Genomic DNA, 23,057 nt, shown 5'->3' with positions numbered 1-23,057 from the left:
GGGCAGGACGGGAGAGAGCTAATGCCAAGTCTGGCACTGACATCAACAGATCCCGGTTCTGGGCCCAGCTCTGCCCCAGCGGCTGGTGCACCTGGGCAGGCCACTTCAAACTAATAGCTTCCAAATCACAGGCTGTGACCCCTTACTGAGTTCTGAAACCAACCTGGTGTGTCCCAATAAGCATTTTAAAAATATAGACGAAACGATGGCATCCGTCATAGTGAGGTCAGTATTGTCTTGTGAAACCTGTTTCAGATGTCAACCTACTTACTCATCTGTATTGGGTTGTGATGGGAAATGTATTACTATGGCAGAAAAAGTGACACTGACAACACTGACCAAGGAAGGCTCGGGGCCCGCTTCCCCAGCCCTCACGGGAGGGTACTCCCAGGTGCCCACACAGCCTGTTGATTCTCTGTGAAACCAATGCAGTGGGGCAGAGCACGTTGGTCCAGACGCTGAGGGAGGAGGGTCTGGGCAAAGGCGCTTCAGGTCAGCTGAGGTCGGGTGACAGCTGGGGGAGTTTCCCACCCCGCTCAGCCCCTAGCTGGGTCTCTGTTCTGGCTTTTCAGAGCCTTTGCACGGAATGGTCCTGCGGGGCAGCGACCTCCAGGGAAGACAGACAGAGGGGGGCATGAATGCTGTTCTTTGCCCCCATTTGTGCCCTGATGTAAACTGTGGCACTGAGGGCCCTTGTGTCCGACAAGAATCCGTCCTTTCTCCATAGGATGTGTTTTCCAGGGTCCCGAGAATGGGCCCCATTGTGGCCATGTGGCTAGTCCAGAGAGGCCGGAATTCCTGCCATGGGTGAAAAAGCTGAATTCCTGGGGCGGGAAAGGGTCTTGGGGGCCCCCCAGTCTGAGTCCCAGAGAGGCCCAGGCCGGGGCTATGGCACACCCCAGAAACCTCCCCGGCCATGTGCTTATCTGCCGAACATCCCAGAGCGTCTCTGCCGCAGCTCCATCCACAGCAAAAAGACAAAGCACTGTCTATCTGTCTTCTCTGGCTGGACTCACCATTCTGGGCAAAGGCCCTGATAATGCTGCCAGCCTGCAGATGGTTCCACTGTGTCCAGGCCTCGGAGCAGAGGGTTAAGAGTGTGGGTGGGATGGAGCCTGGCTCAGCCACTTGCCACTCAGTGACACAGGCAAGTCACTTACCCTCTCTGGACTTTCAGTTGTCAAAGGGAGACACAAATATCCTACCTTTGGGGTGGGAATGACCTGAGACCATGTGCAAAGCTCTTAAAACAGAACCTGGCATGTGGAGAGAACCCTGGCCGAGAGCCTGGCTTCACAGCAGGGCTCGATGGAGTGTGGATGGTGGCTAGGATATAGGAATTGCTGACTGGCCCATCCTTGTGGGTATGGACTTCATAATGATCTGGCCCTATTGCCCAGGGAGCCAGCTCAGGACCCTGAAAACAATGGGCCTGGGTCTCCACTTGTGTGCATGCCAATAAGTCCCACCTGGATGGCAGCTGATGAGCAGTCTGTGGAGGAGGGGGAGGCGGGGGTGCGGGCACAAAGCTGGTTTCCTCAAGGGAAAATGAAGCTGCTCAGCCCTCTGGCCGCAGAGTGCTGTGAGCCTCCCAAAGGCTGCCTGAGCCCCAGCACCCTCTGCTGCCTGGCCGTGGGTCTCCCTGGACTTCTGGAAGGGGCAGTGACAAAATGCTGTGCTGGGGTTCGATTGCAAAGGTCCTGGAGAGAGGAGGGCAGAGGGGGTCTTCCATGTTTGCAGGCCTTCCTGGTCTGTCTCCAAGGACATTTGTCTGTCTGTCCATCAGCCGTCCATGCCTTAACTGAAGCTCACCCCAGTCTTGTGTCTGAGCAGAAGACACAAGAGTTCTGCCCTCACAGAGCACACTGCCTAGTTGGGAGCGACAAGACAAACACGCAGGAAAAGAAAACACACAGTCACTTTGTGATTTGATATTCCGGTCAAAAGGATTTGTCGTATAGGAATTTCCTGGGAAGGGGAGGTCAGAGTGGTCGGGGGCAGTTGGGAAGGGCTGTCTGGAAGAGGGGGCTCTAGAGCTAGCCTTGAAAGATGAGTATTAGAGCAGAGGCAGGAAGGAGGTTTGGGTGGAAAGGAGGAGGTGAGCAAAGGTGCAGGGGCAGGAACAGATATGGGATCTTGCGTGCGTGTGTGCGTGTGTATGTGTGTGTATTGGCATGTGCTTGTGTGTGTGCTAGGAGCAGAGGGTGAGGAGACCTCAGGGAGGCTGTCTGCCTGGGGCGGGGGTGGGCAGGATCTGCACCTGGGGCTGGACTCAAGTGAAGGCACATGGCTTAGATTTTAGAAGAAACTTGGTGGGAGAAACCCAGGGGTGATGTGTGTAACAAAAGGTTTCCCCCTAGAAGGTGGCAGCACCAAGCTCCGTGACAGAGAGTCCGGTTTCCATCTGGTTCTGCTTTTCCCTGTGTAGCCTGTGGGATGGGCACTTGTTTGGGGGAAGACAGAAGACTGCTTCGGTCCACACTATAGTGGCCCCTTTTGCAGAAATGTGCATGATCTCTGTGTGTGTGTGTGTGTGTGTAAGATACACACTGGGGCCGCACTGCTGAGCAGACCTCCAGATTGGCCTCCAGCTGTAGGCCACTCACTCCCCAGCCCTGGCCTAACTTCAAGCTGGGCCAAGGGCTCTCTGCTTCCCACGGACGCCCAGGAGCCTCCAAGGCCCAGCTGTGCTCGTTCCTGCCTTAGCGTCCGTGGGAAAGAACACTTGAAGCAGGGTCCCAGGCTTCTCCCGGCACCTAGCTCCTAGCCCCGATGTGGTTGCCTCTCACAATCAGAGAACCCTGTGTCTCCCAGACTTTCTCGAGCTCCACAGATGTGCAAGCACTGAGCACCCAAGACAGGCCAGGCCCTTTGACACCTCCTTGAGGTGGTCTCTGAGGCAGGTGCTTTAGGCCCATTTTAGCAGGGGAGGCTCAGACAGGTCAAGTAATCTGCCCGTAGCCACACAGTAAGCAGCAGGGAAGCAAGGCTATTTGTGCTTATGGCCTCCTCACGCGCCCCCCCTGCCCTCTCCAGTGTTTCACAACATTCCAGCCCAGAAAGTCCATTGCGATTCTGACCCCCCATGGCACCAAGTATCCCAATTCTGTCCCCAACACCTAGTGGTGCCCCAGCCCGAGCAGCTCGATAGAATGGTGATCACCGATAGAAATGGCCTCCATCGGCACTGGCCAATCTGGTGGCCACTGCCACTATGTCTGTCGAGCACTTGGAATGTGGCTAGTATGACCCAAGAACTGATAATCTGATTTGACACAAATTTTAATTTAAATAGCCACAGTGCACTGTCCAGTACATTGGACAGTGCAGGCTAGACTGCCGAGCTGAACGCGGCTCGTGCGGGAGATGCCTATGTATGCAGTCGCCTGGCTTCAGAGCCCAGCGCTGCCAGATTGTTCTGAGTGTCTCTGTCTTCATTTCTGCTCTGCAAACTGAAGAGCCCAATAGCACCCGCCTAACTGTTTTGCTGGAGGACAAAAGAAGTTGATGCCTGTGAAGTACCTGGGGGCCAGCAGGCTCAATAAAGGCGAGAATGCCTGAGCCCCCTGCACAGCCCACTGGCCCCACTGCCCAGTCACAGAGCCCCGCACAGGCCCAGTGGCTCGGGGTGGGGGAGGAGCAGCTTGGGAAGGACGTGGGGAGATGGGCCTGGCTGGCCCTAGCAGGGTGGGCCAAGGCTTGGGGTGCTTGTTTAGAGATGAAGAGACCCAGGCTTGTAGGGGAGGGAGGGCGGGGAAAGCCACTTCGCCAAGACCATGTGGCTGGTGGGTGGCAGAGCTGAGTGGTTCAAGCCCCATCTATGTGGCTGTTAGATTTTCCTATTCCCCAGGAAGCCCAGCTGCTGCCAGGCTGCAGGCCTTGGCCCTCATTGGTTGGAGGCAGCAGGGGTAACAGCCAAGCGTGGATCCCCCTCACAGCTGGATCAAGTGGTGTTGCTCCATGAAGGGGCAGGTGGCTGCCACACTCAGCACACTCTGGGCCCAGGGAACTTGGGATGCTCCGGGCCAACCTGGGCCCACGGCAGGCTGGGGGCTTCCCAAGGGCACTTCCTCAACTACTGCCTCCCCTAAGCAGCATGTGAGAGAGAGGGTGGACCCAGGAGTCTCGAAAGATACCAAACCAGGCTGCCCAAGGGGGGGGGGGGGGGGGTCCCAAGACCTGGGTTTCAGGTTCAACTCTATCTGAACCAGAGCATGACCTGGGAGATGGGCACTCTCTCTGTGCCTTGGTTGCCCTGACTGAAAAAATCAAGGACTGGGCGCCTCTTAACTTCTGCAGAGAGGCCTTGAGCTCTGGGCCCTGGATAGGCCTGCACGCCACATGCCACGGGAGGGGCAAGCCGGAGCCCTGGCTACCAGCTTCCTGCTCCAGCCCTCCTACCAGCACTGAACGTGCTCTCTCCTCTGGGTCAGCCAGGCTCCAACCAGTGAATTCACTGCTCTCCAGGACACCCATTACAGATCCCAGTGGGCCAGCCCTGGGCCACCACCTTCATCCTCTGCTTTGTAATGACACCTGAACGTCTGCTGCCAAGAAGTCCTCTGTGGCCCTGGAGGAGGCCTGAACCCTGGGACCCCAGAGCACGGAGGGGAATGGGGAGGGGGAGGCAGGGGGTGGGTCAGGCCTTAGTAGGCGTCACCACTGAACAGCCCTCCCACACTGAGTAAACCCTTCTTTCCCAAAGATGTGTGAGGGTGTGTGTGTTGGGGGAGGGGGGATACTGTTATTATTGCTGTTATTATTATTATATTGTAATTGACAAGAACAGTACTTTTTCAAGCATTTGTATTAGACCAGCTACCAAACTAAGCCCTTGACACATACCAGCTCATTTTATTCTCACAACACTCCTCTGTGGTAGATTCTCTTATTTCCTCCATATTACAGAAGAGAAATGGAGGATCAGGGAGGGTATGTAACTTACGTAAAGTAACACAGCTAGTGAGCCCAAGCTGTCTTAGTCTAGTGCTCCAATCATTTACCACCTGTGGCTGGTAAGGACACTTTAAAATCCAGATACGCTAAATTAGGAGTAGGTAGGGAAAAGGTAAGTAAGATGGAGGCCAAGACTTGGGGTCAACACCATACACCACCATCGAGTTGTAGACACTTTCTTGAGGAGGTTACAACTTCAGCTCTCGTGTGAGGAAGGGGACCCTGGCTATGACATGCGGTGCAGTGTCCCCAACCACCCGCTCAGGGAGGCGGAGGTTTCTGACTCTAATGGCCAATCCAGAGGGCCCGGGCAGCTTCTTGGAGGCTCTGCCACGGAAGGGAGCCTCCAGCAGGCCCATGGCTGGGTCTGTAGCCCGAGGACAGCCCGGCCTCACTCAAGGGCAGGTTTGACAGTCTCCAGAGGGGCTGTTTCTCTTGGCAGAGTTGTCATGAATTCTGGGAACAGAGACGCTGGCTTGATGCTGTCCCGGGCTCTGACTTTCTCTCCTTCCCATCCTCACCTCCTAAGGCCACTTCTGACACCTCCAGAACCTGGCCTGGCCTGGCACCCTCTTTTCCTTTGTAGTTCTCACGTAACTATGATGTCTCTGCTGTCTCCTCCCCTCCACGGCAGGCCGCAGGAGGCAGGCCTGGTCTCCCCAGGCCTCACCCGGGGCAAGGCACATCAGGTGTTTGCTGAATGAAGGCACCAATGTCTTGACCACGGGCAACCTGGCTCGGGGCTGCCGGGGGCTTCTGAAAGGCTGGCCAGAGCTGCGGCATGATCCTGAGCTGGCCTCCGGGCAGACCCCGGGTCTCTAGCCTCCACTCTGTTTTCCCCGGTAAAGCCCAGTGGAAGTGCTGCTTCCCGCGGGGGGGGGGGGGGGTCCTCCTTGATGACTATGGGTGGGTCAGCAAATGTGGACGTTAGTGTGTATAAAATGCCAAAGTACTTGGACAGTCTCTACGTGCCGAGTTCACCCTGATGGTTCAGTGCATCTCCCCTCCATTGGTGAGGATGGCCTCGGTGTCCCGGGCTCCATCCCCTGGCTGTGACGTCATGCAGGGTTGCCATGGGAACTACTGGGCCAGCACAGCGAGGCTGCAGGCTCTTGCTGTCAGCCTGCATTCTGCTGCGGGATGTGTTACTGCCTCACATGTGTCTCTCCCTTCCCCGGCTGGACCACAGTGCCTCCTTTGCCTGACTCCCCTGTGGGCCCGAGTCTGAGAACAAGGGCATGTGTATGCTTAGGAGGGGCCACCTGTTTCAGAAGCTAGCTCAGGAGCGAGCTGAGATCTGAACCCAGTGCTGGCTGACTCCTAAGCCAGTGCTTGGAACCCTCACGATGTGGATCTTTCTATCCTTCCTGTCTATCAGCCTTCACACCCTCCTGCTCAGAAGCCTCCAAGCCAGCACCCACAGGCCTCCACCAGCCCGGGTCCTCTCCCTCCAAGCAAACTGGCAAACTGGGTTAAGAGCTGTGAAGAAAAGGGAAAGGTTGCACAGATGGAGAGAAAGTGAGGTCTCTCTGAGGAGTGAGGATTCTAGGAGAACATGAGGAGCAGATGGAATGGGGGACAGGGGCTGGGGCCCTCAGGCTGGGGATGGGGAGGGAACCAGGCCTCCCAGGCCCAGGCCACCTTGAACCTGCTTGGAAGTCATCCTAAGCACCATGGAGAGCCATGTCAGTGGTAGCTTACACAGGCTCTTTGGGAAGCCCCCTTGACTGCTCTGTGGAGGTGGACGGGGGGGCGGGGGGAGCAGAAGAGCTGGAGGAAGAAACCTCAGTGGGTGCATAAAAGCCCTGCCCTTGGGGCGCCTGGGTGGCTCAGTCGGTTAAGTGACTGCCTTCGGCTCAGGTCATGATCCTGGAGTCCCGGGATCGGGTCCCACATCGGGCTCCCTGCTCAGCGGGGAGTCTGCTTCTCCCTCTGACCCTCTCCCCTCTCATGTGCTCTCTGTCTCTCATTCTCTCTCTCAAATAAATAAATAAAATCTTAAAAAAAAAATAAAAAAAAATAAAAGCCCTGCCCTTGGGCGGGACCACCAGTCCTTGGCCAGCTCCCAGAACTCCCTATGGGATGAGGCCCCAGTGGCCCACAGGGCATCTGGTTGATCATGCACTACTTTTGGCTGCCTTCCCTCCCCTGCCTAACTTCACTCCGTCACTGGCATCTCCCGGTATCACCTCCCAAATAAACTCCCTGGGTTCAAATCCTCCCCAGACCTGCTTCTGCAGTATTCTGAACCGAGACACCTGCCTCTCCCTGTCTCTGGCATGAAGTATTCACTCCCCCCAACCCCACTTGCCCACCAAGATCCTCATAGCCTGCTGGACCTAGCACATGACCAACACATAGGCGGGGCTTTACCCAGACATGCCAACATGGGGACAACCCATGTCCTCTGTCCTCTGGCTCTCAGGGTGGCTGCCTGCAGCACTGCAGGTCTCTGTGAGGCTGACCAGTAAGACAGCCTCACAGGTGCCCTCTCTTGCATGAAGTGGGGGCCAGAGCACTTCCTGCAATTAACCTTAAATTCTCTGGCTTGGCAGGCACAGTCTTTTCTAATTGGGAGCCTGCTTCTGCGTAATTAGATCAGACCTGACCACAGTCCAGCTCCCACTTCCCTGGCCATTCAGAGACGCTGGCCCCTCCTCCCAGCCCATCAGGTAGGCTTTGATTCGAGTCTCCGTAAAGGTTGAGCTCAGGCCGCCAGGTGCCCTTCTGTGCACCAGCATGCAGGATGCTCTGGAAATCAGCTGGGGAAGTTTCCGAGAGCCAGAAGAACACTGGACTCAGTCAAACAACGTGGTGCTAGTCCAGTTTCTCTGGGTGACCTTGGGCAAATCATCGCCCCACCCCACCCCCCAACCCTGCAGAACCTGTCAGTGCAACGTGAGGGCAGGGCTGGAGGATGTCTGAAGGCTGGAGCTGGGAGCAGCCCTCACCTCCTACCTCTCAGTGGGATGCAACCTGGACCCTGAAGGCAGAGGCTGTTTTGATGGCTCCAGAAACTGCCAACTCACACGGTTGCACGCTGAGCGTTGTGCAGGCACTGGCTACCCAGGCCTCTGGCTCCTCCCTCAACATGTAGCAGCCCCTCAACAATGGCAATGGCAATAATAGGTCCCAGGGATTATGAGCACATGCCAGGCAGTGTGCTAAGCACTTGGTGAGCTTTAATGAGGGTGCGAGCCAGGCTCTCCCACTGGACTGCCGGATTCTCATCATCTCTGCCACACATCAGCTTTGCAAGTCACATGACCTCCCTTTGCCTTAGTGGGTTTAACTGGAAATTGGGGAAAATAAGGGTGCCCACCTCATGGATAGATGCAAAAATTAAATGAACTAAAACACATACAATGCTTTCTGCTAAACCCCTGGGCTGCCTGCAGGTTGCCCCAGTAGAGTTGCTCATTTTGTGGCTTAGCCCCTAGGCCTGTTGCCTGTGCCCACTGGCCTTCCCAGATGCCCTGTGGGGTGAAACTGTGTGTGCACTTCCTGGGGATGGGGATGAAGTGCAAGGTGGGCACCCGAGGCCCCCACTCAACGGCCAGTCCACCTCAGAGCAGCACCGAGAAGGTGAAGCAGGCCTTTCCCGCGGGCTACTGAACAATTTGTGCAAGGGCCAAAGCAGCCAGAACTACCAGAAGGTCTAGAAATCAGAGCAGCATACAGTAGAGGAAAGAACCCAGTCTCCAGGAACATACATCTCCTCTTCCCAGACAGCAGCAGAGGGAAGGGATGCTAATGGGGGCTCCTTTTGGGGAAGAATTAAAAACCTCCCTCTGGGGCGCCTGGGTGGCTCAGTTGGTTAAGCGACTGCCTTCGGCTCAGGTCATGATCCTGGAGTCCCGGGATCGGGTCCCACATCAGGCTCCCTGCTCAGCGGGGAGTCTGCTTCTCCCTCTGCCCCTCCCCCTGCTTGTGCTCTCTTGTGCTCTGTCGAATAAATAAATAAAACCTTTAAAAAAAAAGTTCTAAAACTGGATTGTGGGGTTGGTTGCACAAAACTCTAGAAATTTACTAACAGTCATCGGATTAATTGTACACTTAAAATCAGTGATTTTTGTCTTATGTCAATTATATCTCAATAAGGCTATTTGAAAATAAAATCTCCCGCCTAGCCTCAGGTAGGGAAAGCCTTGGGCTGTGTGTCCTGGAGTGGGGCAAGGGGAAGGGGGTTCCCATTAATTCAGGGTTCCTCATATGATAAATGGGCCACATGATAGGGGGTGAGGGGGGCTTAAGGGCTTGGTTTGATGCTGGGGTCACAGCTGGGCCCAAGGAAGGCCCAAATCAGGTATCAGTCTGGGCGGCACCTGCCTTCCCTTTCAGGAAGACAGAGTGAGGCTGGTTCTGGAAGCATGTCAGAGGTCTAAGCCACAGCAGGAAGGCCCTCCTGGGAGCTCTGGAGGCTGGGGGCGGGGGTCTCAGGGAGGGTACCCGGAACTGGCCCTGGGGCTCCTGAGCCTGGTATCTTTTCAAGGATGTGGGCTGACAAGAAGCCTGGGTTCCCCTTAAAGAGTCCCCACATATGGAAAGTGCCCTCAGCTGTACCTTCAACCGCCCCCATCTGTGACCACAGCAACCATGGGGTCCTAATTCAACTATTCTGCCCTCTGGTCAGATTAAAGGGTCCCAACTGGCAATTTGGAGCTAGTCACCCTGGCCATGGTCCCCATGCTTCTCTCTATCACACACCCCTGTGTGGTTAGCTGGGTGCAGATCTGAAGTTGGAAGGGTTTGAATCCAGCCTCTGACACTTACTAGTTGAGAGGTAACTTAACCAACATGAGCCTAAGCTTCCTCATCTACAAAAAAGGAGGCATAAATCTCACAGAATTATACTGATGGTTAAACAAGATCATGCTCAAAGACCCAGCACAGTTTTTTGCAGTATCAGCCAAATGCCCCGATACAGGCAACTATAATGCCCAAAATTTCCACAAGGTGGAGCTAGATACACACAGATCCCAAGTACTAAGTCACCCAAAGTTAAGAGGTGCCTAAACTCCAATCTACAGGGCTTGTGAAAGGGAAGGGTCACATGACCTGCAGAATGTTTGTGTCTTCCACATCTGACCGTGTCTATGAATGTCTTTCATTCCCACAGCCAATCAGCCACCCCTGCAGATTCTGGTTGTTACATGCTTGCACTATTGCAATAGCCAGCGGGTCCTGATGAGATCACAGAATGTCAGAGCCAGGAGGGACCCTAGAGAACCCCAAATTTTGCTCCTTCACCTGATGCTGAAGCACAGAAAGGGTTAATGACTGTCCAAGGTCATCCACTGGACACTGGATGCCTCAGGCCCAACTCCTCTGGCCTGGTTTGGTGCTGGGGTCACAGCTGGGCCCAAGGAAGGCCCAAATCAGGTATCAGCCCTAGCCAATCAGGCCCAAATCAGGTATCAGCCCTAGCCAATGCTCTCAGTCTCCGGGAAGACAGAATTTCTTTCAATTCCTTGAAACTGCCCCAGTCTCAGGGACTCTGTCTGACCTGAATGTCCCTGTCTCCCATTCCCCTTCAGTGGGTATCTCTGGCCTCACCCTCAGCTTGAATGCCACCTCTCCAGGGAGGCTGCCCTGACTACCTCACCAGGCTAGCCCACTGCTGTGGACGGCCCAGCACCTGTATAATCACTTGTTTGGTTTCTGCCGTCTCCACGGGATTGGCAGCTGTTATAAGCCCCATTTTACAGGTGAAGAAACTGAGGTCTTGGCAATTTAAGTAATTCTCAGGCCACAGAGTAGGTGGGGAAGGAGCCAGGTTACTATCCAGAGCCCTACCGTGCTCTGCTACCTCCCACAGCGGCAAGCCAGGCCCTGCCCGTGCTGTCTCTCTGCTCAGACCACAAGCTCCCCACGGGGAGGGCTGAGCTGTGTCCACTTCCATGGCCCTGTGCCTCACACCAAGAAGATGATCAAAAATGCTTGAATGAGTGAATGCCTCCTGCCTGGATGCCAACAGAGGGAGCCCTAGGCTAGGCGGCTGAAGACCTGGGTTCGAGGGTCAGCTCTGCCATGAACTCCCAGTGGGGGGGGGTAGCTAACCAGAGGACTGGTTACAATGGAGGGGTAATAATCACAAGGGAGGGGGAACGGAGACACCCTTGAACATGACATAACTGCAAAGCAGGACTCCGGGGCTCTGTGGGGGGCTCAGCCTGTGGCCTTGAGAGCAAGGGAAGGGGCCCACGGGGGACCGTCCTCCTGGGGCTAAGATTTCAGGGAAACACACACACCCCTGGACCCCTCCACCTTTCCTATCCCACCACCTCCTTCACACTCCCACTCGAGGGAGCTGAGCCCCTGCGCCAGGCCTGGAAACGGAATGACCCTCTCTCTGTAGACGCGGCCCGCACAGGTCTTTGCTCTGAGCTGGGCTCAGTTGACCTCCCTGCACTTCCCACCCAGCACGACAGCCGGGCCCTCAGAAGCCCTTGTTCCCCAGAGCCGATGCCCCTTTCAAGTGGGTTGGAATCAGCTTCCTGTAGGCACCTTCCTCCCACCTGCCCACCCAGGTCAAAGGGGGCCCCGGCAGGGGGTGGGCACGGTCTGACTGCATAGAGTTCTGTGCTGTTCCAGCCCCCAGCTCCCAGTGGACCCACGGTCCCTCCATCCAGCTGGCTCTCTCACCTCCACATAAAGAGACTATTTGTACAGCTGCCAATGGCAGAGGGGCTGGAAGGACAGTGTGGGCCACGTCCCAGGCCAGGTGGGTGGTGGCAGAGCCTACTGGCAAGGGTCTAACCAGGACTCAGCAAAGCACAGGGTGAGTGGGCTCTCCACTCCAGTTCCCAGGCCACCCGTCCCCCTGGGGAAGGCCAGGAACACGGACCCCTCGGAGCTCTTGATAGCCAGCAGGGTGTCTGGGGGTGGAGGGGGGCAGCCGCACCCCACCATCAGCACCAACCCTGGCAAGTACTCGCAGAGCTGGCCACTTCCATCCTCCAGCCTTTCCAGAGTGGCCCCTCTGCACCTGGGCCTGGGCTCTGGAAGAAAGGGAAGGAGAACGGAAGTTCCGGTGAATGAGCCGCACTGGGTCAGGCACTCTCGAGGCGCTTACGGGCATTAGCACCCTTGAACCTTCCCATTACCCCACCACGTGGGTACCGTTGGCCACTTTCACAGACCCAGAGGCTTTCACAGATTTGGAGAGGTGGAGTGATTCATTCAAGGCCAAAGCAGAGCTGGGTGTTCTGACTGTTGTCTCAGGGGTTAATTTAACTCTGTTGAAAATTTCGACCTAGTGGCAGCCTTGAGCCTTAGTCCATCGGCCCATGAGTTCCTGGCACATAGTAGGTGCTTAGTGGATACGTGCTGAGGAGGGAAGCACAGCAGAGACCCTCTGTCCAGGGCTCTTGTCACAACCTTCCCTTTGCCTCCCAGGGAAGAGGAGAGAAGATAGCAACTACTGTGTGCTCCACACACATCATCTCCTTTAATTCTCCTCCGCTCCTAAGCAGGTGGGTGTGACTTACAGAGGAGGCTCCACCACCAAGCCGAGGTCACCCTGCCATCAGCAGCAGAGCCTGGATCCTAACTCAAGACATCAGGAGTCAGACACGAGCAAAGCAGTCAGCCTACCTCCGGGCCGGGCCTGGAATTCAACTGGGACAGAGGATGGGGTGCCCCCTGGAGGAGCCTCCTCAAATTCTCAGGGCCAGCCTTGTCTGCACCACCCCCACACTCTCTGTCTTCTTCCTGGGTCCCCAAGGCAGGGCTGGCAAAGCTCCTTCTGTTCTCCTGGACTGTTTTCCCCCCAGGGGGAGGGCAGCCACAGCCTCCATCCCTTCCAAGATACGAATGGGAAGGAGGCCGGGAGACCCCTCAGAGGAGTGCCCTTTCTTGGGTCTGCCCTCCCACCCGCCCCAGCCCCAGAGCCTCTGTCTGCTTCTGCTCTTCCCTGTCCTCCATTCAGGGAGCCCTTGCTCAGCACCCTCTGGATCAGCCCCCACTCCGGACCCAAACCCTGGCCTCTGCCCGGGGGCAGGCCTCCTGGTGGGACAGCCTCCCTTTCTCGCTGGTCTGCCGGGCTGCCCCCTGGCAGGTGGCCTCCCAGAAGCCGGCACTCCGGGCAGGCTGGGGCAAGGACAGTTCTGGGCCCACAACCTTGTACCCCAGGTCCCTCCAAACATTGGGCCATTGTTCCATTGTTCCAGTCCGCAACAGAGGGTGGCTCTGTGGCCCTGGGGCTGAACAAAAACCTGTTTAGCGAGGCTCTGCTCCTCCCATGCAAGTTCAAGAATTCGACCAGGAACCTGGCTGGCTTCCTGGGCAGAAATAAGCTGAGGAGACAGGCCTGAGCCTAGAGCTGAGAGGGGGCAGCAGGGAGCAGGAGACCCTCAGCCTGCCTCGTGGGCCCGCCACATGCCACTGGTGTTGTGTAAGCGGTGAGCCCTGCCAGCCACAGGCTGTGGGCCGGCAGCAGGCAGACGCCTGGGATGCTAAGCCTGTGACAAGAGAGAAGCCCGGCAGCCCAGCCTGGCCTCTGCTTTCCCTCTCACTATGATGGGGGCGAGGGGGAAATGTGCGTATGCTCACCCTGCCGTGGGCTTGGGTAGAGAGCAGAGGGTCAACCGTAGTTGGGTGGCACAAGGAGCCTGCAACACAGCCTGGGGACCGTGAGTGACAGACCGGTGTCTTGCAGCCGCACACTCCCTCCCTGGGGGAGGGTGACGCAAGCCCCGCTGACCGCGCTCACTGGTGCCAGACTGTCAACCTCCCCACGACCCCTGGGCGCAGGTGCCATGGTGATTCCCACTCTACAGATAAGGAAACTGAGGTACAGAGAAGCAAGAGGTAGAGCTGGCCCCTGAACCCAGACCAGCGACTCCAGAGGGATCAAGAACGCTCTTCACTTTGCCCCCATGACTGTGGGCAGTTTTATTGACAATTTTGTTAAATGGCCTCAACTTTGTTGTGGCCCAGTCACAGAGGGCCAGGCCCCAGAGACGTGAGCTCCCATGGTGAGAAAGACCCAGGAACAGACCCATGGGATAGGGTCAGTGCCACCCCCGTGGCAGCCAAGGGTAGCCTATAGGTGGGGTTTTCCAGAAAGTAGGACTTAGTCCTGTGGCAGGTGGGGAAGGGGGCAGTAGCTGGCTGCACTCTGGTGACAGGAGACTAAGAATAAGGGCAGGGCTGCTGGCCCAGGAGGTCAGAGAGATGCAAAGGCAGGTCTCAGTTCTCTGTGTGTGTGTTGGGGGGGGGGCGGTCCTCATGGGGCTGGACCTCTCCCTGCAGGTTTGACCCTTTCCAACAGGAATGTGCATCAGCCCAGGGCCCTGAAGACAGGTCTCATGGAGGTCCCTTTGAGAACCTTTGTGTTCACCCTTTAAATTGGATGAGAATTTAAACTTGTAAAAAGAGGCATTTGCTGGGTCATGTGTCTAACTCTGTCGGAAGTCCTGCCAAGCCAGCCTGGGCCTGCCTTAGCTCCCCTTTGCCATTGCGGATACCAAATGGGAACCGGAGCACAGGTACCCACTGCTTGGGGGGCCTCCTGCACCTGTGGAAGCCAGACCAGCTGATTTCTGGGCCCCTGGCCCAGCAGGGGGTCGGTCCTCCGGGGTCTCCAACACAGCAAAGCCTGGGAGGGTGGAAACGGCAGGTGTGGCCCCAAGACCCTGCCGGGTGGGCCACATGCCCTGCCAGGGGTCACCTCGGGCACTGTGGGGCTACCAGCTGTAGCTGCCAGGAGGCCAGGCTCTGCTGGTTGTCAGAGTTAGCCCAGGATTTGTGTGGCACTGGATTCCCTTGAGCTCCAGGGGTGCGTCTTTCTCTGCCTCCTTCAGGGTTTGGTGAGTAAGGCTGTCCCAGAGTCCCCGGAGAGGATGCTAAGAAACATCATCACTAGCTTCTCTTGCCCACACTACCCTCCGACCCCTCATTACCCTGGGGCCATGTGCCGCGGGAGGGAGGGAGAGATGCTCAGTTCCCTCCCAAGGGATGTGTGTGTGTGTGTGTGTGTGTGTGTGTGTGTGTGTGTGTGTGTGTGGTGGGGGGTGGGGGTGGCCGACAGGACAGTGCCCCCCATTCCCAGGCAAGCGGGCCTGTTCAAGGTCTGCCTCTCCGGCTTCTCAACTGTGTGGCCTGGGGCAAGCCATGTACCACTATGGCCTCTGTTTCCCCATCCGCTAAATAGGGATAATAGTACTGACCTCAGGGGCGGCCTGAGATTTAAATGAGATAATACATAGAGTACAGAGGAAGTAACCAAAAAAGCTAACATCTTCCTTTTCCTTTCTGCCCCTCCATCAAGACACTCACACATGCATACACATGCATTGACACACACACACACACAAACACACCTGCGGGTGTTCCTATTCAACCACTGGGCTTCCCCAGAACACATCGTCCTCAAAAAGAAATCGGTTGTCCAAGGGGCCAAGGCTGGTCTCCATGTGCCCTGGCCGGGTGGGGACCAGCAGGGGGTGCTGCGAGGAGGGGGCTGACTTAGGAAGCAGGAGCGGAGCGCGGGGTTAGGGCCACGTTAGGCGCGGCAGCCGGGAGCCAGTCGGCCGGGTTTGGGCCGGGGCCGTGCCGCCTGCCAGCTGGCTGACGAGGTAAGCTACGCCAGCTCTCTGGGCCTTGATGTCCTCTGAGGAGCCCCGTCATGGGCTGTCTCCCGTGTAAGACTATAACGAAGGCTGAACGATCAGTCTTTCCTCTGGCAGATGTTTTCTGAGCACCTCCTCTGGGCGCCGGGGATGTAGCCTGAAGAGGATGGGTACAAGCTCCCGCTCCCCTAGAACCGATGTCCCAGTGAGAGGGACCGACAGTCACCGCCGCGCGTGGACAGGCCACGTGTGGACAGGCCACGTGTGGGAGGTGATACGTTCTCCCCGAGGAAGGATGAAGCCAGGAAGGGGAAGGCAAGCGCCGGGGGGGATTTTAGCCGAAGGCCAGGGCCCACCCTGCTGAGCAGCGGTTTGAGGGAAGACTGGAAGGAGGTGTGGGAACAGGCCAAGGGGCTCACTTGGAGAGGGGCCAAGGGGCCCAGGCAGAGGCAAGAACCAGTGCAAAGGCCCCAGGGCAGGAACAGGGCTGCCAGGGGCGGGCAGCAGCCAGCAGGCCAGGGCGGCAGGAGAGGAGCCCGGTGGGGGAGCGGCAGAGGGTGCTGTCGGAGGGAAGGGAGGGCCAGGCTGAGGGGGCCCTGACTCTGAGGGACGTGGGAGGCATGGGGGATTTTCAGCAGAGGAGCCACACAATCTGACGCATCTTTCTAAATGATCCTTCCTTCCGCTATATTGAAAATGGACCACAGAGAGAGCACGGGCTGAGGCAGGGAGGCCAGACTCCACGGGAGGACCGGTGATAGGGTGGCTCAGGGTGGCAACAGGGGAGATGCTGAGAGGCAGCCTGGGTCCGGAAACACTCCGAAGGCAGTACGCACCGGATGTGCTGAGTGGATGGCGGGGTGCGGAGGAAAGGGACGAATCTGGGCCAGGGTTTGGGGTTGGCCCAGCCCCTGGTGTTCGTCGCGGGAGGCGGGAGGACGGGAGCTGCCTTCCTGGGGTGGCTGCACGAGGACGGGGCGCCACCGTGGCTGCACTGGGTCAAGCTCACCTGAAGTGTCCGTCTATAAGGAGCATCCTTTCCGTGTGGGGCTGGTGGTCTAGAGTCAGCCTAGCAGTTCAGAAGAGGACCCTGCTCTCCCCCCCACAGAAGCCCCCGAGCGGTCTGGGGTCAAAGCCGAGGGGCTCGGGCCTGCTCCACCTCCCCCGCCAAGGCTGCGCTGCCACAGCCTTGCCTTCCCAGCAAGATGCTAAAGGGACCCAGCTCCCCCCAACCCCCAGGCCCTGTGCACGCCCGCAGGGCCCCTGCAGCAGTACACTTGAAAGAGCCAGGGGGTTATCTGCAAAATTCCAATTAAATCCACAGGCTTTGATAATTTGATAAGCCGCTCTACAGTCGCCCCTGAGTCAAAATACACTGTTATTTGATCCTGTGTTTATGTTTCAGGATGGAGGGGGAGGTGTACTGCGGCTGGCGGGGAAGGTGCAAGCAGCTCGAGACAGGGGGGTGCAGGCCCTTGGCTGATAAATCATCAGCCTGTCAGGCCAGGGTCACCTACGGGTCTGGGCTCTTAACGGCAAGCACACTGTGGTCTGGAACACACGTCTCTCTTGGCAGTTCCTGGAGGCTGAGCAGGGCCAGGGAGGAGGAGCCCTTCAGAACTGTCTGTCCACAGCTGACCCTACTTCCTGAGCCTCAGGTCTGTCTTGTGCTAGAGGGCTTCCTGGTCTCAGGCCGTCTCTTGCCAGACCCGCTGTGAACCAGCCCAGGTGGCTGGTAGCACCTCAAGAAAGAGGCCGATAACCCCACTGCCATGGTGACTTGGAGGCAAATGCTTTATGACCCCTCCCTGCAAAAGCCAGGCTGTGATCTGCAGGGGGGAGTGTGCACTGAGCCACATTCCATTCTGTTCTACAACCTTCCAGGAACAAAACTGCCGAGTACTTCCTATGGGTTGTCTTCATCCACTTGTTATCTCTGTCAGCCCTCTTGACCATTCCATGAGTCCCGCGTTATCATGTGTTAGGGATGGGAAAACAGAAACACAGAGAAGTTGAGCCAATGGCCAGAGATCACCGCCTTGAGTGGCAGGCCCTGACCCCAGAGCCTGGCTCTGCAAAGCCATGCCCACTGCCTCACCAATGCACCACCGTCTCCCCACGCCCGGTGAGCATCATTCCTGAGGGCCTTCTGGAAATGGGCAAAAGGCTAACCTATTGCCGTGAGTGCGTAGGTGGAGAGGTGAAATAGGACCAACTTATGTAGCTGACTGGGAGAGAACGGCGCTGAGGGGCACGAATCAAAGGCGGGGTCAGTGATTTTGTGGCGATGGACCTGCTACTTCACCCGACAGCAACGATCCCTCCCCCCTCCGGTGGGCACGTGATCATATGGGACTTCAGTGACCATCGCCAGGGGAGGGACATCTCTTCTCTCCCCAGGGAAGGAAAAATGGAAAGGACAGGGGAGGCTGTGAGAGACCATCAGGGCCGGATGGACCGGGGCCACTGCTGGGGTCTCAGGAGCCTTCCTCTGCCCTGGGAGAGTGAGGACGGCTAGGCAGCAGCACGGACAGCCACACAGAGAGGCGTCAGGACCCCAGTCCCCCTGACTCCTCCCAAACCCGGGAGGCAGGCGGGAGCAGTGGAAAGGGTACAGGCCTCTGTATGGACCTGAAGAATCTGGGTTCAAGTCCGGGCTCCCGCTGTGAGCCTCTGTTCCCTCATCTGTAATGTGGGGATAAGACTCTAACTCCTCTCTCGTGAGCCTGACACATAGCAGGTGCAGTGAGAGCTGTGCTTCTCCCTCTGGTGGAACACACATTTCTATCTCATTTTGTTGTTTACGAAGCTCTTGCCCAGCCCTCATGTCCTCTGACTTTCATAGATAATCCCTGGAGGTAGCAGGAACAGGGATTCATCACTATTCCCTTTTTTGCAGATGAGGGAAATGAAGCTCGGGGAAGCCATGGGAGTGATCTGCCTCGAGGTTGTGTGGCTAGTAAGCAGTAGAGCTGGGGTGTGAACTCATCCTATTCTCTGTAGCTTTCAATGAGTCTGCCTTGTGAGCCAGTCACTGAGGAGTTTCTGATGGTTTGTAGCATTTGCTCATTTCTTAAGCCCGTGGCAGCCATCAGAGAGACGGCAAGCCTCTGGGGCTGGGTAGGTTTTTCTCCCCGCGCGGGCCCAGGCCAGTCCAGGCTCTTGGTCTTCTAGTACGAGTGAAAAGAGAAGGGCCCCTTTCGGCAGGACTGCCATGTATGGGTGTGCAGACCGTACACTTTACAACCTCCGTGAGCACTGTTCACAGTGCAGTGAATGGTGCCCCTAGAGCCACGCAATACACACCCTTGTCTTCAGACTTCTCCCCATCACCAGATGGCCTCCGGCTTCTTCCCACCTGTCCCACATCGCTCCTCCGTACAATTCTTTCCCTTCCCTCTGGAGTACCCACCCCCTCTGCCTCTCTGCCACCCATCCTGGTACTTTAAGATTTTAGGGGAAAAGAGACGTTGCGTGAGGTGCTCTAGTAGCATCCCTGACAGTCCTCCCCTCATCCTCTAGCCAACACACTTCGCTGCCTCCCTTCTTCTGCTCATCAGCTCCTGGTGGAAACCAGAGTTTTGTTTCCATTGAGAACCTAGTCAGGTGAGGGAACTCTTCTGAGCAAGACAGGGTGGCCCTCACAATGGAGTCTGGTCACGTGTGTGAGAAACCAGCATGACTGGGCAGATCATCCTGACCCCCAGACCCAGAGCATCCTGATTCCAGAGAGAAGAGACACCTGCCTGGTTCCCCATTTCCCCCCAAACACGGAAATATCAGCCAGCATGGGGGTCGCTGGGAATCAAAGATTTGGGTTCAAGCCTCCTGCCCGTCACATACCCAACCAGCTGTGTGACTTGGGGAAATCACCTAACCTCACTGGGCCTCAGTTTCCTCCTCTGTAAACATGGCTACTAATGTCTATCATGAACTAGCCCAGGAGTTATTCAGCAGGTGAGTTCTCAGCCTGGACAGCACATGCCTCCCCCGGCCTGCATTGCATCTGGGAGTTTGGTAGCAACAGCAATTAAGAGCAATGACTGCTAATCCTGGACATCTGAGCAGAGGGACCATTAGACTTTCTTTTACCTCATCTGCTCCTTACAGTAACCTGTGAGCTAGAATGAGTGTGCAGGAAAACCTGCTCCCCAGATGCAGAGACACTCTTACTTGCCAGCCCTTGGGTCAAGGGAAATGAGGAGCAAGCTTTGGCAGTAGGAGCCTGGGGAATAATGGTCCATATCCCTTTGGTCAATCTCCTTTTCCTTGTGTCTCCACATCCGGAGCCTCTCCAGGCTGCCCTCAGCTTTAGCCCGCACCTCAAAGCACCCAGAAGAGACCTGAGCTACCACTTACTCTTTCGGGGGGTTGACATCCTCCGGTCGGGCCTCAAAGAACCGAAAGACTTCATCACACTGTGAAATGTGCGGGGGGAGCCGGACAAGTGCCTGTGGAAAGACAGGGAAAAAGGGCATTAGGTCTGATTAAAACCCAAAGCAGGGTCACCCTGGGCTGCCAGCGATGGCAGAGGCTCAAGGACGGTGCCACGGACGACACAGTCAACCAGCCAGCCGCCCACCCAACCAGACAACTCATCAACAAATCAACTAATCAGCTAGCTAACAAAACAACTCTCCATCCATCCCATCCACTAGCCAACCAGCCAATTAATCCACTAACCAATAGTCAACTAATAAAAATAATTCATCAGTCAACCCCAGTCAATCTATCAACCATCCAGCCAGCAATTCAACCAGCCAACCAACCATTCAACCAGCCAGTTCGTCCACTACACAACCAGCCAACCAAACCAAATACAATGCCCATTGATCCCTAGGTCTCAGGGCCCTCAGGAGCTAGTCTTTCTGTGCGAACCCTGAAAGAATTCTTTCCTGGCCATAGAGGAAGCCCAAGATCCTTACTTATTCTACCAGCCTCGTCTCCCACTAGCCACATTCCAGAATCGCCAGATAGTCACTGTCCCTAAATACTGACTGCACAATTATTTAATGACAAGCAGATAATTCTAGCAAGGACAACAGGGGGCTGTGACGGAATCCGACGGGACCTAGGACGATTAGCAGAGAGGGGGGTTTAGGAAAGACACTTTGACACTGAGAGGAGAAGACGGTCACCGGGTGGGGATAACTGTCCAGGTAGGAGCATGAGCCGGCTGTGAGCTTGTCCTCCAGGGAGGCCTGAGCATCTGCTGCTGGAAAGTGAGCCGTGACAGCCAGAGGTGGTCAGAACTCCTGCTGCACACCAGTGCATACTCTACCCCTCATAGCCTGGGGCACCTGGGACCCCTGACCTGCCCAACATGGAGGCAGGGTGGGGGTGCTGCCATGAGACCAGGTGAAGCCCTGCTCCTGGCCACTCCATTCCGTATGCAGAGAAGATACTGGAATGATTCTTTAGTACGAACAGACAGGAGAGGTCGCTGCCAAAGCAGGGCTGAGGGCCCGGGCCAAGGGAACTCTGGGATAGAGCCAGGAGAAGGGAGAGGGAAACTTGGGACTGTGGGAATTGCAAAGGACTGCTCATTAGGAGGCTCCAGGTAAGTGGTCAGCTGAACAGGAGCCTGTCACGTGCCTGTGCCTCCCTGGGCCCCCTTCACCGGGGTTGCTTCAGGTGCCGTGACCCGATCGGGCAGCTCCCCTGTACCAAGGAACATGCTGGGGCCTCCATGTGCGGAGTCACTGGGAACCTCATGATGATCCTCTGGAGGGCAGATCTCAACCTTATGTTACCGATGAGGAGGTGGAAGCTCAGAGAGGCCACGTGGCCTGCCCACAGGCCCTGTCAAGGGTGGGAAAGAACTTGCTAGAAGGTAAGCTCCATGCAATCGGGAGTCTGTTCTGTTGACTGTGTGTGTCCCCAGATCCTAGAAGAGTGCCTGGCATAGAGCAGGCAGGCAAAAAGTATTTGCTCAAATGAATGAATGAAGAAGGGTTTTGCTGTGCCAAAGCCTAATACCCAATAGTAGTGGGACATGATAATGGGGCAAAAAAAAAAAAAAAAAAAAAAAAAAGGCACATGTGGTCTTTGACTGCAAGGAGAAAAGTCTAGTGTTAAGGAACAGGGAAGCAATTGTTCAACTCTTCTCTGAGCTGGCCAGGTAACCATGCAGGTGTGGCACTGAGCACCAGGCACCCCACCACGATGGTCCTTTTTGATGTCATACCCGCACCTGGGCAAGATGAGACAAGACCCGACTGGAGCAGGTAAGACAACACTATGCAACTCACAGCTGTTGTTTCTAGAGCCCATGGCTTTCCAAGGGTCTCTAACACGTTCCATCCCCACGAACAGTCAAGAAACAGCAAAGAAGGGAAATGAACATTTAATGGGCGACTACTGTGTTTCAGGCACCATCCTGGGCCCTTGACCTCACTCATCCAACAAACAGTGAGGGCTTTTCAGTGCGTGCGTCTGACACGGGGCTCTGCCGGGGGTCCCAGGGATGAGTCAGACGCAGCCTCTGCCCTTGCCAGAGCACGTGTGATGACGTGCCGCTGGAGGTAGACATTTTGTCCCGGAGGCAGACATCCTTGCCTTTGTTTATGACGGGGACACCGAGGCTATTGTGCTAATGTGCAAAATGAAACCCTGGGCTCAGAAGGTAGAATGGGTGCAAACTGACCCCAAAGCATCCAGGTTTTCACTTAACCTACATGGTAGGTGCTGTTTTCTCCCCCAGAAAGGGTAGAGGGAAAAGGAAAAGACAGACTGAGCAAAGAGAGAGAAAGAGGAAGACAGAGAGAGACAAAGAGACAGAGAAAGGTAGAGACACAGATGGAGAGACAGATATACAGAGAGAGAGATGACAGACAGGGACAGAGGGAAAATCAGGCCTGTATGCACAAGGCAGAACCTCAGGGCTGGGCTGGGCTGGGTGGGCTGGGCTGGGCTGGGCTGCGCTGGGTGGGCAGGACGCAGGAGGGAAACCATGACCAGGGACCCGGGCTGCATGCAGACTCACTGCTAGGGTGACCTCCCTGCAAGGAAGAGGGAAGGGGGCTAGGGCAGGTTTCCAGCCAGCCCAGAGCGCTAGCACCCTCCCGGCTGAGCACACTGCCACCCACCCGCGGCGCTGGCCCCGGCCGGCCAAGGGCTCGCACAGCCCCAGCAGCGAACACAGGGGCTCTTCATGCCGACAGAGACCGGCATTCCAGGGGCAGAGGACGTGTGGGCTGTGAGGGCCTCAGACAAAGAGTCCTTTTGGTCGAACCACCGTGGCATCTTTATTTAACAGAGAGCCCCGGAGGGAGCCGCATTGAGGGCTCATCCTGACTTCAGGCTGACGAGAGGCTCTCAGCTCAGGGCAGCTCCCAACCATGCCGCCGCCAAGCCCAGCTCTGGCCAAAATCATTTGGCAGGAGGGCTAGATGCTGAGCAGTCAGTCCCCGGGGCCTGGGCCAGTGATGACTGCCAGAGCCGGGGAACCCCCCAATCCAGCCGTTCTGAGAGAAGCAGGTGGGGGCCGTACATGGGTATCTCCAAGGACACCACCCAGGCCTAAAA

General features: G+C 56.6%; 1 protein-coding gene across 3 annotated transcripts in view; it reads right to left on the bottom strand.

Annotated features, from left to right (window-relative positions):
• SH3PXD2A (SH3 and PX domains 2A) overlaps positions 1–23,057 on the bottom strand; it is a 235,606-nt gene that overhangs the window by 89,091 nt on the left and 123,458 nt on the right. For all 3 annotated transcript variants that reach the window (XM_073904239.1, XM_073904238.1, XM_025880796.2), the window contains exon 5: positions 19,890–19,981. In XM_073904239.1, the coding sequence (XP_073760340.1) occupies positions 19,890–19,981 (92 nt within the window). The remainder of the gene's footprint in view (positions 1–19,889; positions 19,982–23,057) is intronic.

This window comes from Callorhinus ursinus, unplaced genomic scaffold, assembly GCF_003265705.2.
Source record: "Callorhinus ursinus isolate GAN/ISIS: 27379988/994484 unplaced genomic scaffold, GSC_fseal_2.0 scaffold20, whole genome shotgun sequence".
Classification (NCBI taxonomy): Eukaryota; Metazoa; Chordata; class Mammalia; order Carnivora; family Otariidae; genus Callorhinus; species Callorhinus ursinus.
This window is presented reverse-complemented; position numbering and strand designations above follow the sequence as displayed.